Here is a 12,098-nt window from a genome sequence, read left to right on the forward strand (position 1 = left end):
ACTCGCTGTTGATGAAAACTGACTGGAATGTTCCGAGACTCTGGGCTTTGACATACAGTACTTGTGCCGCAGGTGTCTGGACAGGAACCCTAACTACCGGGCTGTCAGCATCCTCTAACTCAGCTCACACTGATGCTGTTACTGATTTCTGCAGCTTGTGGCTTCTCTGGGAAAAGTGTCTCTCACAGATCACTTCCCTAACCCTGAAAACAGGGACAGCAAACTTTCTGCACCAGAGACAAATTTTCACTCCCCTTCTAGAAGGCAAGAGGCCTCTGTGGGGAGAGTCAGGGACTGTGACGCTGAGTGAAGAGGATGGCACTGCATGTTAAATGCATATTTAATCGACATAAGGTCAGAGGTATAGGCTTGGCCAAAGAAACGGGGATAAGAGGAGAAACAAAGTTTTAGAGAGTGCAGGCAATGGGTTACCATTCTAGAACGGCAGACTATTTAACACTCTTTCACTGAAGCAACACTAGAAAACTTGATCTGAATAGTACAGAAGTTGCTTTGTAAAAATGAATCTATTTGAAGGCATGTCCCTATGGGGAGGAAAGGGACTGTGAGATAAAAAGTACAGGGCCAGGCGCAGGCAGACACAAGGTGAACACACCTGAGAGGCCTCCTCCTCAAGGTGTTCATGATGCTGAGAAGAGCTACCACAGCTAGAAGCCAAGCACGGCTTGTGATGGACTCAAGGGAATGACAGTCTGAGAGTGGGAGTGACCTGGAAACAGCCAGGAGTGAGAGGTGTGGAAAGGTCAACAGCGTAGATGCCTCAAAATTACTACTGATTGCATAAAACAACAACAAAAACAAAAATAATAATAACAATGTCTAATGGAAGTCAAAATGAACAGTGATAGCATTTAAAATGGGAGGGGAACAAACATTTAGAGCTAGAGGTCTTTCCACCGAATTAGAAGTGGTAAATGTGCTAATTTAAAGTAGATGCTAATAAGCCAAGAATGCACATTGCAATCTCTAGTAATGAGTAAAAGAATAAAAGAATGTATAACTAACAATTTAATAGGGAGGGGAAAGAGGAGTAATACAAGGCAATTGGTTCAAAAGAAGGTAAGAGAGGGAAGAAAAGGGGCATGAAACAGGCAAAGCAAATAAAAAAAACAGATAATAAGACTGCAGGTTTAAACTCAAATGTATCAGCAATTACATTAAATGTAAATGGACTAAGTATGCCCATTAAAGCACACAGATTGTTGGAGGATAAAAATAAAAACCAATTGCATCCTGCTTACAAAAAAAAAAAAACAACAAACCTTAATATAGAGATGTAGGAATTTTGAAAAGAAAAGAATGAAATAAAGATACAGGCCATAAATGCGGTCAAAAGAAACTGAGTAGCTCCATGACTGACAGGAAAAACTGTGACATAAGTGCTGAGAGGCAGCTGTGACAATGAAAGGCTCTTTTGCAAGGAAGACTGAGAAATCTTTTTACACACCCAACCCACAATCAAATGCAAGGTAGCATGCATGAGCAGGCCACCCTCAATTCTGTGGGAGAATAGGGTGCTGGTTTCAATGTCCTCTCAAGATGTCTTTGGCTCCTTGTATCCTTAGTGGTGTGAACATGGCCAGCTCACTCTGTCTAGGTCTGTGGTTTGAAATACACTTCCTCTCTAACCTATAACTATAACAAAGCCGAGGGCTTCATCTGGGCTCAGCCCAGAGACCAGGATTCCCCATCCTAGAGAGAGATTCCTTTGGGTTTACTGAGAGATGCTGTATCCATCGTGGCACTGTTGGCAAAGCCATCTGTGGCTGGCCTGGTAATCAGTCTGCTGGCTTCTAAAGACAGCTTTGACCACTGTGACCCAATTGTACCTAGGACACTGTAGTAACAAGGCCAGCTTTCCACTTTGACCTCAACTGTCAAACTTGAGATATTTGGCTGCTGGAGGAGCCAGGCCCTGAATAGCTTGTGACAAAATAATAACCACTCATGGTAACCACCTTTAATACCAATATGCTGTTCAACGTGAGAACTTCATCTCAAAGAGCACCTATGGAACAATCCCAGAAACTGGAGGTAATCAGATCTCCTACAGACGACTTGGTGATACATGGATTCCTGTGTGTTTGTGCGTTCCTTTGTCATGGAGCCAGGAATGTGTTCACCTCAACACCCATCACCCATCTCTGGGCTCCTTCTCACTTCTTGCTATTGTTCCCCCTTTCCCTTGCCTCCATCTCCTCTATGGCTAAACCTGGGAGAAAAGAATATTATGAATTAGTCAATTAGGCTCTGTCATGGTGACAGCTGAACTGGATCTTGAATCATACCTCCTAAGATGTTGATGATCTGGTGGGGCTCAGCAGCACTTGCCTATAATGTGCAACGCTCTGGGTTTAGTTGCCAACAACACACAGACCCACCCACTGAATATGGGTGGGTCCCAGTGTACACGGATATGCCTTCCTTAGGAAAAAGGGTCTCCCAAATGATGAAGCTAAACTGTGGCCATAGGGTAGAAGCAGTGTGACTAGTGTCTACAGAACTGCTGAGTGTGAACACAGAAATACATATACAGGAGAGAGCCATGAGCTTGGGTCATCTGCCACAACCCACAGAGCTACAGAAGATGGGGGGCAGCCTGGAGCAAGCGTCCCTGCACCTGTGGAGGATGTCACTGTCAACACCATGCCTTAGCTAAGCAACTGTGCGTGGCACTTTGTCCAGGGAGCCCCAGACAAATCCAGTGTGCACGATGACTTTAGCTCAGACATGGTTTACTTTTTCAAGGTGTTAATATTAACTATGAGTAGCAATAAACATTTGTCAGGGCTGACCTTTAAACTGTGGTAAGTATGAGGTCTACTGTTCTGTGACGCTTCATTTTAACTTTCACCCTGACAGTTCTCCTCCATGAAGGATTGTCTAGGCCAGGCTGGGCGTGCCCCTGTGTGATGCTTATCTTGTCTAGCATAGGTTGGGCGTGTTTGCGAGTGATTGATTATGTTAATTGATGTGGGAAGACCCAGCCAAGAAGCGGGTGGCACCCTTCCCTGAGTTTGGGTTCTAGACTGTGTAAGAGGAGAGAGCAAGCTGAGTGTGAGCATTCATGCATTTGCTCCCTGCTCTTGGCGATGATGTGACCAGCTGTGTCAGATTCCTGCCTTGACGTCTCTGCCTCGATGGGACCACGACTTAGTGCTGTGAGCTAAAATTAGCCCCCTGTCCCCTAAGTTGCTTTTGTCTGGATATTTTGTCACAGGACAAGGAAATGAAATATATGTTCCATACCCAGTATTGGAAAAAATAATTTCAAATATTAATAATAATAACACTTTAATGAGCACTAGAAAAAACTGTAGCAAGTGACTCAAGGTCAGGTCAGCCCTCCAAAGAGGGTAAGGAAGAAGCAAGACCTTCATCGTGGTGCCCACTGGGAGTACCCACCCCTCACCCCCACAATCCACTCAGGGCCCCCAACTCTTACTGGAGCAGGCCCTCTCCTGGTCTGTAAACACAGTGGGAGGCTGTGGATTCAGGATCAACTCTGGTTTGCTGGGGATGAAGACTTCAGCATTGTCCTTCCGCTTAGCAGATAAAACCCTCTCCATTTTATTGCCTGTGGGGAAGCAAGGGATTCTGTCAGCCCCTGAGCGCAGAGAGAATAGGGCATTCCTCTCAGACATTTGTTTATCATTTCACCCAACAAATTTTTACTCACCCAACAAATATTTATTGACCTCTTCTGTACCAGGAACCTTGCTAGTAGGGGATTAGAGGAATCTATAGACAGCATCGATAAATAAATGAGATGCTTTGAACAAGACACGGGGCTCAGTAGCTAACATTTCCAGTCAGGAGAGGTCCTTACTAACAGCGTGTGCACACAGAGACAGCAACTGTGGTAAGGCACTTACTCAGAAAGTTAGGGTGGTTGGCAAGCCAATGAGGCACTGGCTTTAATTGATGCAAGCAATGGTGCCAGCAAGGGCATCTTGGAGATAAAGGGGCACAGTAAAATGCATTCAGAGTCTTCGGGGACTCGTAGTCTAGCTGAAGAGGACAGCTGAACAGATGAGAAAACAGGATGCAGAGAGAAGTCACGAAGCAGAGTCGGAGGACAAGGCTGGCAAAGGTACACATGGTGATGATGAAGAGGGATTCTTGTGGGTGATGAGCATATTACCCGCGTCACCAGATGTGGGAACAGCACATGCAAAGGCTCAATGAAGGCTTGGAAGCTGAAGTCTGTCCTGGCTGTAGGTTCAGACTGCTGCCAAACCTACCCTCAAGAGCCCTCACACTAGTGGTGCATAGGTGACTTCTCACGCTGGTGGTAGATAGTTTTTAGGAACTTGTGTGTATGTGGTGCTAGGGATAGAATCCAGAACCCAGGTGTCAGGCATGGTAGGCAAGGCTCTACTCTGATCCCTAGGCCCAGTCCTGAATGCATTTCTGTATCTCAGTGTATATGGGAAGATGTATAACTAACATGTCAAACCTTTGAAGGACACGAAAGTCACGCATAGGACAAGTGTGGGGAGGAGGATCAAGGGCAGAGGAGAAAACACCTAAAGACCCCAAAGGCAGACACAGTGTTTGGACTCTGTATACAGGGACCTCTTGGCCTGGGAAACAAGCAAACCCAGGAGAATACCAAGCATGAGGCGTTCACTGACACACTTTCTGCTCACTCAGTAGGCTCTGGCCACACTGACCCTTTGCTTCTGCACACCAAGTTCTAAACCTTTTGGAGTCTCTGGGTCTGTCGTTCCCTGCCCCAGGAAGGCGGGGCCCAGCGCCAGGCCAGCACAACCTCTGTTGGGAAGGCTGCCCGACTACTCCAGCTACAGCAGCCCACCTGGGCCCACCCCCACCAGCATCTTGCTGTAACTGTCAGAGGTCACCTTCAAGCAGGTGTCCCACCACTCAAGCCCCTGCTCCAATAGTGTTCCTGCTGCTTTCCAAGGTTGTTTTCTGAAAATCTTCCGCAAGTGGACAGCAGCTGTTCCTACTGCCTTGCTTCCTTGATCCCTCAGGTTCTCCTTAATCACACCTTCCTCACATCTGAATGGGTAGGAGGCAATCACACCCCTTAGTCCTATCAGTTAGCCCAGCTCGTCAGCCCCAAAGAGATTAGTTCTGAGACGGCAGCGACCTGTTGTTCACTTGCTACTGTGACTTTTGAGAGCTAAACCTAGGGCTTTTGGCCAAGAGATGCTGACTTTATAGTGACCCAACAAGACCCATGTCTCCTATGAAGGCAGTTATGCCTCCAAATGCCAGAAAGTTGCCTCAGAATGGAACTAACTCACGGGAAATCTGACAGAAGGGGAAGCAATAGGAAGGAGGAAAGGAGGAGAGAGGGCAAAAGGAAAGAGCGGGTAGAGGGCTGTAGGGATGGGAGGGGAGGGCAATGGGCCTTCTCCAACTTTGCCCTTTACAATTATATAAGGTAATACTAGTTCCTTTTGCATTAACCAGTTGGGATGCAGATGCCACTAAATTTCCCACAATACACTAAAGATAGTTCCCATGGGAAGGTCTGAGGTCTTTGGAAGCCTTTGGTGCCTTTCCCTCTTAGTACACAGGACTCAGCTGTTTCCCTCTGGTCCAGAATTCACTCAAGCTGAGTTTCCAAGCACTGTGGAACACTGAGTCCTAGAACTAAATACAGAGACACAAGAGGCCAAAAAAAGCTCATGAGAAGAGCTCACTTTTAGAAGCTGGGTTAAACTCCATCACCACAAGGGTATCTGTGCCCTGGGGAGGCCGGCCTTCCAGCTCCTGGTCCTTGGGGACATCCTTCTGCACTGTGTTCTGGCTGGGAAGAGGAAACTCATCGGTGGTATGGCCTGGCATTAAGAGGTCCTCAGTCTCGATCTCAGAGAGGACGTCTTCCTCAATAGAGTCGTACTCGTCACTGGAGCCATCCTCCTGCGTCTGGAGGTTTGTGCTGAGTCCCAGACTTTTTCTCAGCTCCTGTAGAGAGCCCAGGAGACATGAAACGTAAGGACTTGTATAAAAATAGACATTCTGAACCAAAGAATGACTCCTCCCAACGTCCAGCAGCATCTCAGCCAGGGTGCTGGTGTTGCTTCAAAGACAGCAAAAAACAGTCAGAGGGGAATGAAATGGGGGTGTGGCACTTATGGTACTGTCTTAGTCACTGTTCTGCTGCTGTGAAGAGACACTATGGCCAAGGCAGCTCTTAAAGAGGAAACATTAAATTGGGATTTGCTTTCAGAGCTTAGTCCTAGTTATCATCACTGAAATGTATTGCATGTGTATTTAAAATAAATGAGAAAACTCAAACTGACTGATGATTGAAACCTGGCTGTGAGAGCTGCCACTGGCATGAGCCCAGGAGATGAGGGACATGTGGCTGGAAGAAAGGGATCCTATCATGTAGAAAATTTGAGGCAACTATGTCCTGGGGTTCCAGGGGACACTAAGCTTGTCAGTGTTGAACCTGGGTATTTAGAAGCTGGACAGATTGCTAAGTACTAAGTTGAAGGTCTGCTTTCCTCTAGCTGGACCTGAGGGGAAAACTGCCAGGGGAAGGGAACCAAGGGCTCATTTTCTTCTACTCAGCTAGCAGAAAAAGCAACACCTGGAGACAGGCTGTCAGGAAAGCATATCCTGGAGAGAAAACCAAGGCAACGGCAAGATCTCCCCTGTGGTTTGTGGATTTCTTGGGCCACCTTTGCAGAGACAGGATTATCCAGGGAAGACTGGGGAGGAAAAGGAAAGTCTGATGTAGGGAATCCTACAGACATCCATGTAACCAAAGTGGTTTCTGAGAACATCCAGCTGCCAGAAACACTTAAGCTAGAACAGGACAGGAGCAAGAAAGAAGAACAACAACAAAGGCTGCCTGAGTGCCCATCTACAGACAGGAAAGGAACCAGAGAGACTCATCTACAAACACATGCTGTCCTCCTGAAGAAGCAAGTTCCTGAGGACTGCACCAGGGGCTGAGAGGGTGAAGAGCAGACACAGAGAATTACTCCCAGCCCTGGACTCCTTGAAATTGCTTGAGTTGGAGGGTTCCCTTTTTCCTCTTGTCCCAAATGCCTATGCCTGCTATTCCACAGGTAAAATAGATGTGAATCTTGTTGGGGATGGAGTAAGAGAATGGATAATAGTAGACTTAACAGAAGTCCCCAAAAGATATTCTCTGGGACCTGTGAATATGTGCCCTTCTATGACAAAGGACCTTCTCAGATGAAATTAAGGATCTGTTGAGATCACCGAGGCAGGCCTGGAGGAATTATGGGGCAATCATAAGAGAGGCAGGAAGAACAACATCAGCAAGTCCTAAGAATGGAAGCAGATGTCAGAAGTGAGAGAAGATGCTAGTGTGCTGGCTCTGAATGGAAAGGACGGAGCTAAGCAGAGCAGGTGCCTCTAGGACCCAGATTCCTTCCTGGAACCTGCAGAAGACACATAGGCCTGCTCACACCTTGAGCTCAGCCTGATGACGGTGAGTTTGAGTCTCAGACTCCCAGCTCTGTTAGGTAAGCTGCTAAGGCAATGGGAAGTTGCAGCAGCAGCAGCAGCAGCAGGAGCACAATATAAATTTGTGTCTTTTCCAGTTCCTTCTCCTACTGTCCCACCCTACACCAGCACCAGGGCTGGTTACTTAGCAACTGCACTACTGTCTAGAGCACAGTGGAGCTTGGTAAATACTTGCTGAATGAGTAAATTACATGGAAGCCTGTATGGTGACTTAGCAGAGATAGAAGACACTTCCACACCTTAGAGGAGGTAACATCAATGACAGGACCCTTAGCAAATTAATTTACTCCTCTGAGCCATACTTTGACCTCCATCATTTGATTTACCATGCCCCGATACACTGCACTGTGATAATAAAAGCCATGGTCTGAACTGGGCATAGTTCTCCCTAACAAGAGGACATTTGGCAATGACTAGAGCCTTTTTAATCACAACATGTGTTGAGAGAGTGCACTGACAGCTAGTAGGTGGGAGCCAGCAACAATGTGCTGGACTGGTTTGAAGGCAGCGGACAATGTTCACTTTAAAGGATGATCTGGTCACAGTGCTGACTGTGTCGAGGTCAAGAAGCCCTGTGTTAGAGCAAGCACACATTCACCACTGGTGTCCAAAGGATAATGCTGATATGGTCTGGGCAGGCCTCACAGGAGCCTCACTGAGATCCTGGCTTGAGTCATCAGAGTCTGGCTGTGGTGGGCAGTCAGAGATCAGCAGACTTCTCCCTTCTCTCCAGGGAAACAGGAGTTTCTGGGCACCTGCTGCTGAATGGAGGCCTCAGCTCCAACTCATCTTTCATAGAAGAATAATGCTCTGAGCTCTGTACAACACTCAGGCCCTTCTCATCTGATCTTCATAATAACCTGGCTGGACTAAACACCTGAGCCCAGGATCACTTGAACTTGGCAATAACTCTCAATGGAGTAAGCTTAAGTTTCTAGGAAAAGCCCTTTCTGCTCATGAACCTCTATTATTTTGTCCAGTTACTTTTATTTTTTCTAAGACAGTGTTTTTTGTTTTTTTTTATTTTTGGGTGTTTTTTTTGTTTTGTTTTGTTTTTTATTTTTTGAGTTTTTTTTGCCCAGGCTGGCCTCGAACTCAGAGATCAGCCTGCCTCTGCCTCCTGAGTGCTGGGATTAAAAGTGGCACCACCAACCCAACTTTTAAAAGGAACAGATGGAAGCCAACCAGGACAATGAGTCCTGCCATTGTCCTTGAAATCCCACTCAGCCCTAGGGACCAGAATAATCCCCACTGATATCCAAAGCAAATTGAAGCTCCATCCACAGCCAGTTCCAGGTATGAGATGCTGAGATGCATACAGCCAGGGCCAATGAACTAGATTCTTCTGTTACTTTGCCACCTTCATGGGCTGCAATTCCACATTTATGTGACTACAGCCCTATGTTTATGGGGATCCTTAAAGAACAGAGTCCCTCAGCTTGTGTAACTCCTCACAGTGATTAAGTGGCAGGGGTGGAACATGTGCTCTCAGGCACCAGTCCATACTCCTTCTAGAAAATCCTGAGGTAAGACTGATTCTACTACATTCAACACAGCCCACCAGCAGGGTACATGATGGGGTAGTTCTCCATCAATAAAAAAGGCAGCCATTGCAGGTGGATCTCTGTGAGTTTGAGACCAGCCTGGTCTACAAGAGCTAGTTCCAGGGCAGGCTCCAAAGCTACAGAGAAACTCTATCTCAAAAAAAAAAAAAACCCAAAAAACAAACAAACAAACAAAAACACAAAAAAACCCAGCCATTCCATAAGCCATCCCTGCAGCCCATTAGCTTCCAGGTCAAAAACTGTTCATAGCACATTGATTGTACCTTAACTTTAGGAGTAGTGTGTGTGTGTGTGTGTGTGTGTGTGTGTGTGTGTGTGTGTGTGTGTGTGTTTAAACACTTGGGATGGAAGCCAGGACCTTGCACCTAGCAGCTAAGTGCTCTACCCCTGAACTACAGTCCCAGCTTTTGGTTTTATAAATTAGGATCTCACTTAGCATGTGCCCATGCTTGCTGGGATGCTGTGCTGATGGCCAGTCATGTACAAGCAAGGAGACAAGACCTCTGCCCTCACAGGAGCACACAGTGTTCTGGGGGAGTCATCAGAAAGAAAGACAAATGGCAATTCCTACAGCTCAATATAGTTCATAACTTACTAAGCTGATGGATCGTTTATGAACTAGTATTTCTCATGACAAAGAAAGCAAATTTCAATAATCCTTGTTTCAACCTGCTTTCTTTTTCTTCCATAAATCAATATATATGTAAAGACCAAACAGTATTTACAAGTATAAAACACACACAGAGAGAGAGAGAGAGAGAGAGAGAGAGAGAGAGAGAGAGAGAGAGAGAGAACCTAGCCTCTACTTGGCTGTACTTTTTTTTTTTTTCCTCACTAAGGAAAGGACTCCATTTGCTTGCAGGAGGTGAGTGACCTTAGAATCCAGGGATGCTCATGCGATCTGAAACCATCTGTTACAGAAGCAAGGGGAGCTGCTCTAAGAAGCAGCATTCCCTCTAGAAAGAACCGTTCAGAACCTTTCCATCTGCAAGAGTGGGACCTTGGCTACAGTGGTGACTTTGAAAGCCAAGCTATTGGCACTTCAAAGTGGTGATGCCCTGCTGTGGAATCTATAAGGGGCTTTGAAGTTGTCACCCAGAATTTTCTCTGGGAAAACTCACTTTATACTTTGCTTTAAAACTTGATTATATTCAATTTCAGTGTTCAATGTTTCAAATGCTAAGTTCAGGAACCTTCCATATGGAGGTCATGGTGCAGACTTCACAGAAACTGAGCTGATGACTGCACACAAAACGCCCTCCCCATGAAGAGCTGGGGGTGAGGAGTAAGGGGTTGGATGCTGAAGATGGAAGGCATGGCTACAGAAAGCACTACTAAAATGTGGCCAGGGTTTGATGGCCGGGAGTCCAGTACCTGTCCACAAGCCTCCTCTCTCTGCTGGGTAACTATCAAATGCCAAGGTCCCACAATGACAGTAACAGTAACAGTATCCATGTCATCAGTAACTGCCACAGTAGCTTCAGCTACCAAGCTGTATACCAGGCACCAGCTAAACTCTCTATGTACCTCATTTCAGCCCTATGACACCCTGGTGCACTGAGTGGTGGCATCATTTCGGCTCAGTAGAATGAAGGACAAGCTCAAGGTCACACAGCTGGTGATGGCAGAGCCAGTATTTCGATGTTGACTGGCTGAGGCCAAGGTCAGGCTATTGACCACCCTTCCAAGTACCAACTCAGAGCAGATGTCTCCAGAAGAACTGAAGACGGAATTCATGACGTTTGACACAAAGCTGCCAGGAGCTAGTACATGTTTTTTAAAATGTGCTATGGCTTGGATATGAAATGTCTCACACAAGATCATGACTTGAGCCCTGGGTTCCTAGTTGATGCTACTTGGAGAATCAGTAGCAACTTTGGGAGGGACTTTGTAACCTGGCCCAGCTTCAGCCCTCTCCACCAGTCGCTTCCATGTGCACAGCCTGTCCTGCTGCTACTAACTATGCCAGTCCACTCTCCTTCGACGGAATGAGCCTCCCTCCCGTAAGTCTTTCCCGAGGATAAGGCAGCACATGCTGAGTGTTAGTAGATGGAGCGTTACACCCTGGACCAACCTTAGAAAGCAGAATGAAGTGGATCAAAGTTCATTCACACAACACTCCTGGGCCCCAAAGGCTTTTTATCCTGCACTGGTTGATTGATAAGTTATTTTTATTCATTCATTTACTTAAGAAGTATGGGGGGGTCACTGAGATGATTCAGTGGGCAAAAGCAATTGCCACCAAACCTGATGACTTGAGCGTGATTCCCAGCTCCCATATGGCAGAAGGAAAGAAACAACTTGCACACTTTATCCTCTGACCTCCACTGTAGGCCGCAGCACAAGAATGCACAAGTGCACACGCATGAGCACACATACACATGCCTACATATATAATTGTCATTTTTAAAATTAAGAATTGGGGTCAGACAGATGGCTCAGATGGCAAAGGTGCTTATACTAGCCTGATGACCTACAGAGGTCAATTCCCAGAACTACATGGAAGGAAAAAGTCCACTCCTGTAAAGTTTTCCTTTGATCTCCATACACATGCACATCCATACACAAATAAATAAACAAATGTAAAAAATTAACTTAAAAACTTTAAATAAATATTTTTAAAAGATATCTGTCTCTCATAAGCAGACACAGCTGATAAAGGCAAGGGACAGATGGACAGGACAGATGAAGCTCCTGTTCTCATGGGGCTTGTAACTGGCAATAAGACAGCCATTTGATAAGCCTCTCCCCACAGCCTGGGGCCCTCAGGCCACAAACTGTTCAGAGCACATAACTCATATCCCAACTCTAGGGTCCACTCTGGGTCTCACTAAGTTTCCCAGACTATCTTTAGACTTACTATGTAGCTCTGCCTGGACTAGAACTTGTGATCCTCCTGCCTCTACCTCCTGCTTTCTGAATTTATTTATAGGAGTGTCTTACCAGGCCTGGGTATACTCTGTACATTTCAAAATCACATTCTGTATATCAGTTCGCATAGAACTACCTGAGAAAATTTTGAATTATACTGTG

The 12,098-nt window shown here is 46.1% G+C and overlaps 1 protein-coding gene across 6 annotated transcripts in view; it reads right to left on the reverse strand.

Annotated features, from left to right (window-relative positions):
• Katnip (katanin interacting protein) overlaps window positions 1-12,098 on the reverse strand; it is a 172,329-nt gene that overhangs the window by 71,152 nt on the left and 89,079 nt on the right. For 5 of the 6 annotated variants that reach the window (XM_048460577.3, XM_048460573.3, XM_085693049.2 and 2 more), the window contains 2 exons: window positions 5,697-5,961; window positions 3,467-3,598 (listed from right to left, as the gene is read on the reverse strand). In XM_048460577.3, the coding sequence (XP_048316534.3) occupies window positions 3,467-3,598; window positions 5,697-5,961 (397 nt within the window). The remainder of the gene's footprint in view (window positions 1-3,466; window positions 3,599-5,696; window positions 5,962-12,098) is intronic. The other variant, XM_048460578.3, reaches the window with a different exon arrangement.

This window comes from Myodes glareolus, chromosome 7 (assembly GCF_982192425.1).
Source record: "Myodes glareolus chromosome 7, mMyoGla1.1, whole genome shotgun sequence".
Classification (NCBI taxonomy): Eukaryota; Metazoa; Chordata; class Mammalia; order Rodentia; family Cricetidae; genus Myodes; species Myodes glareolus.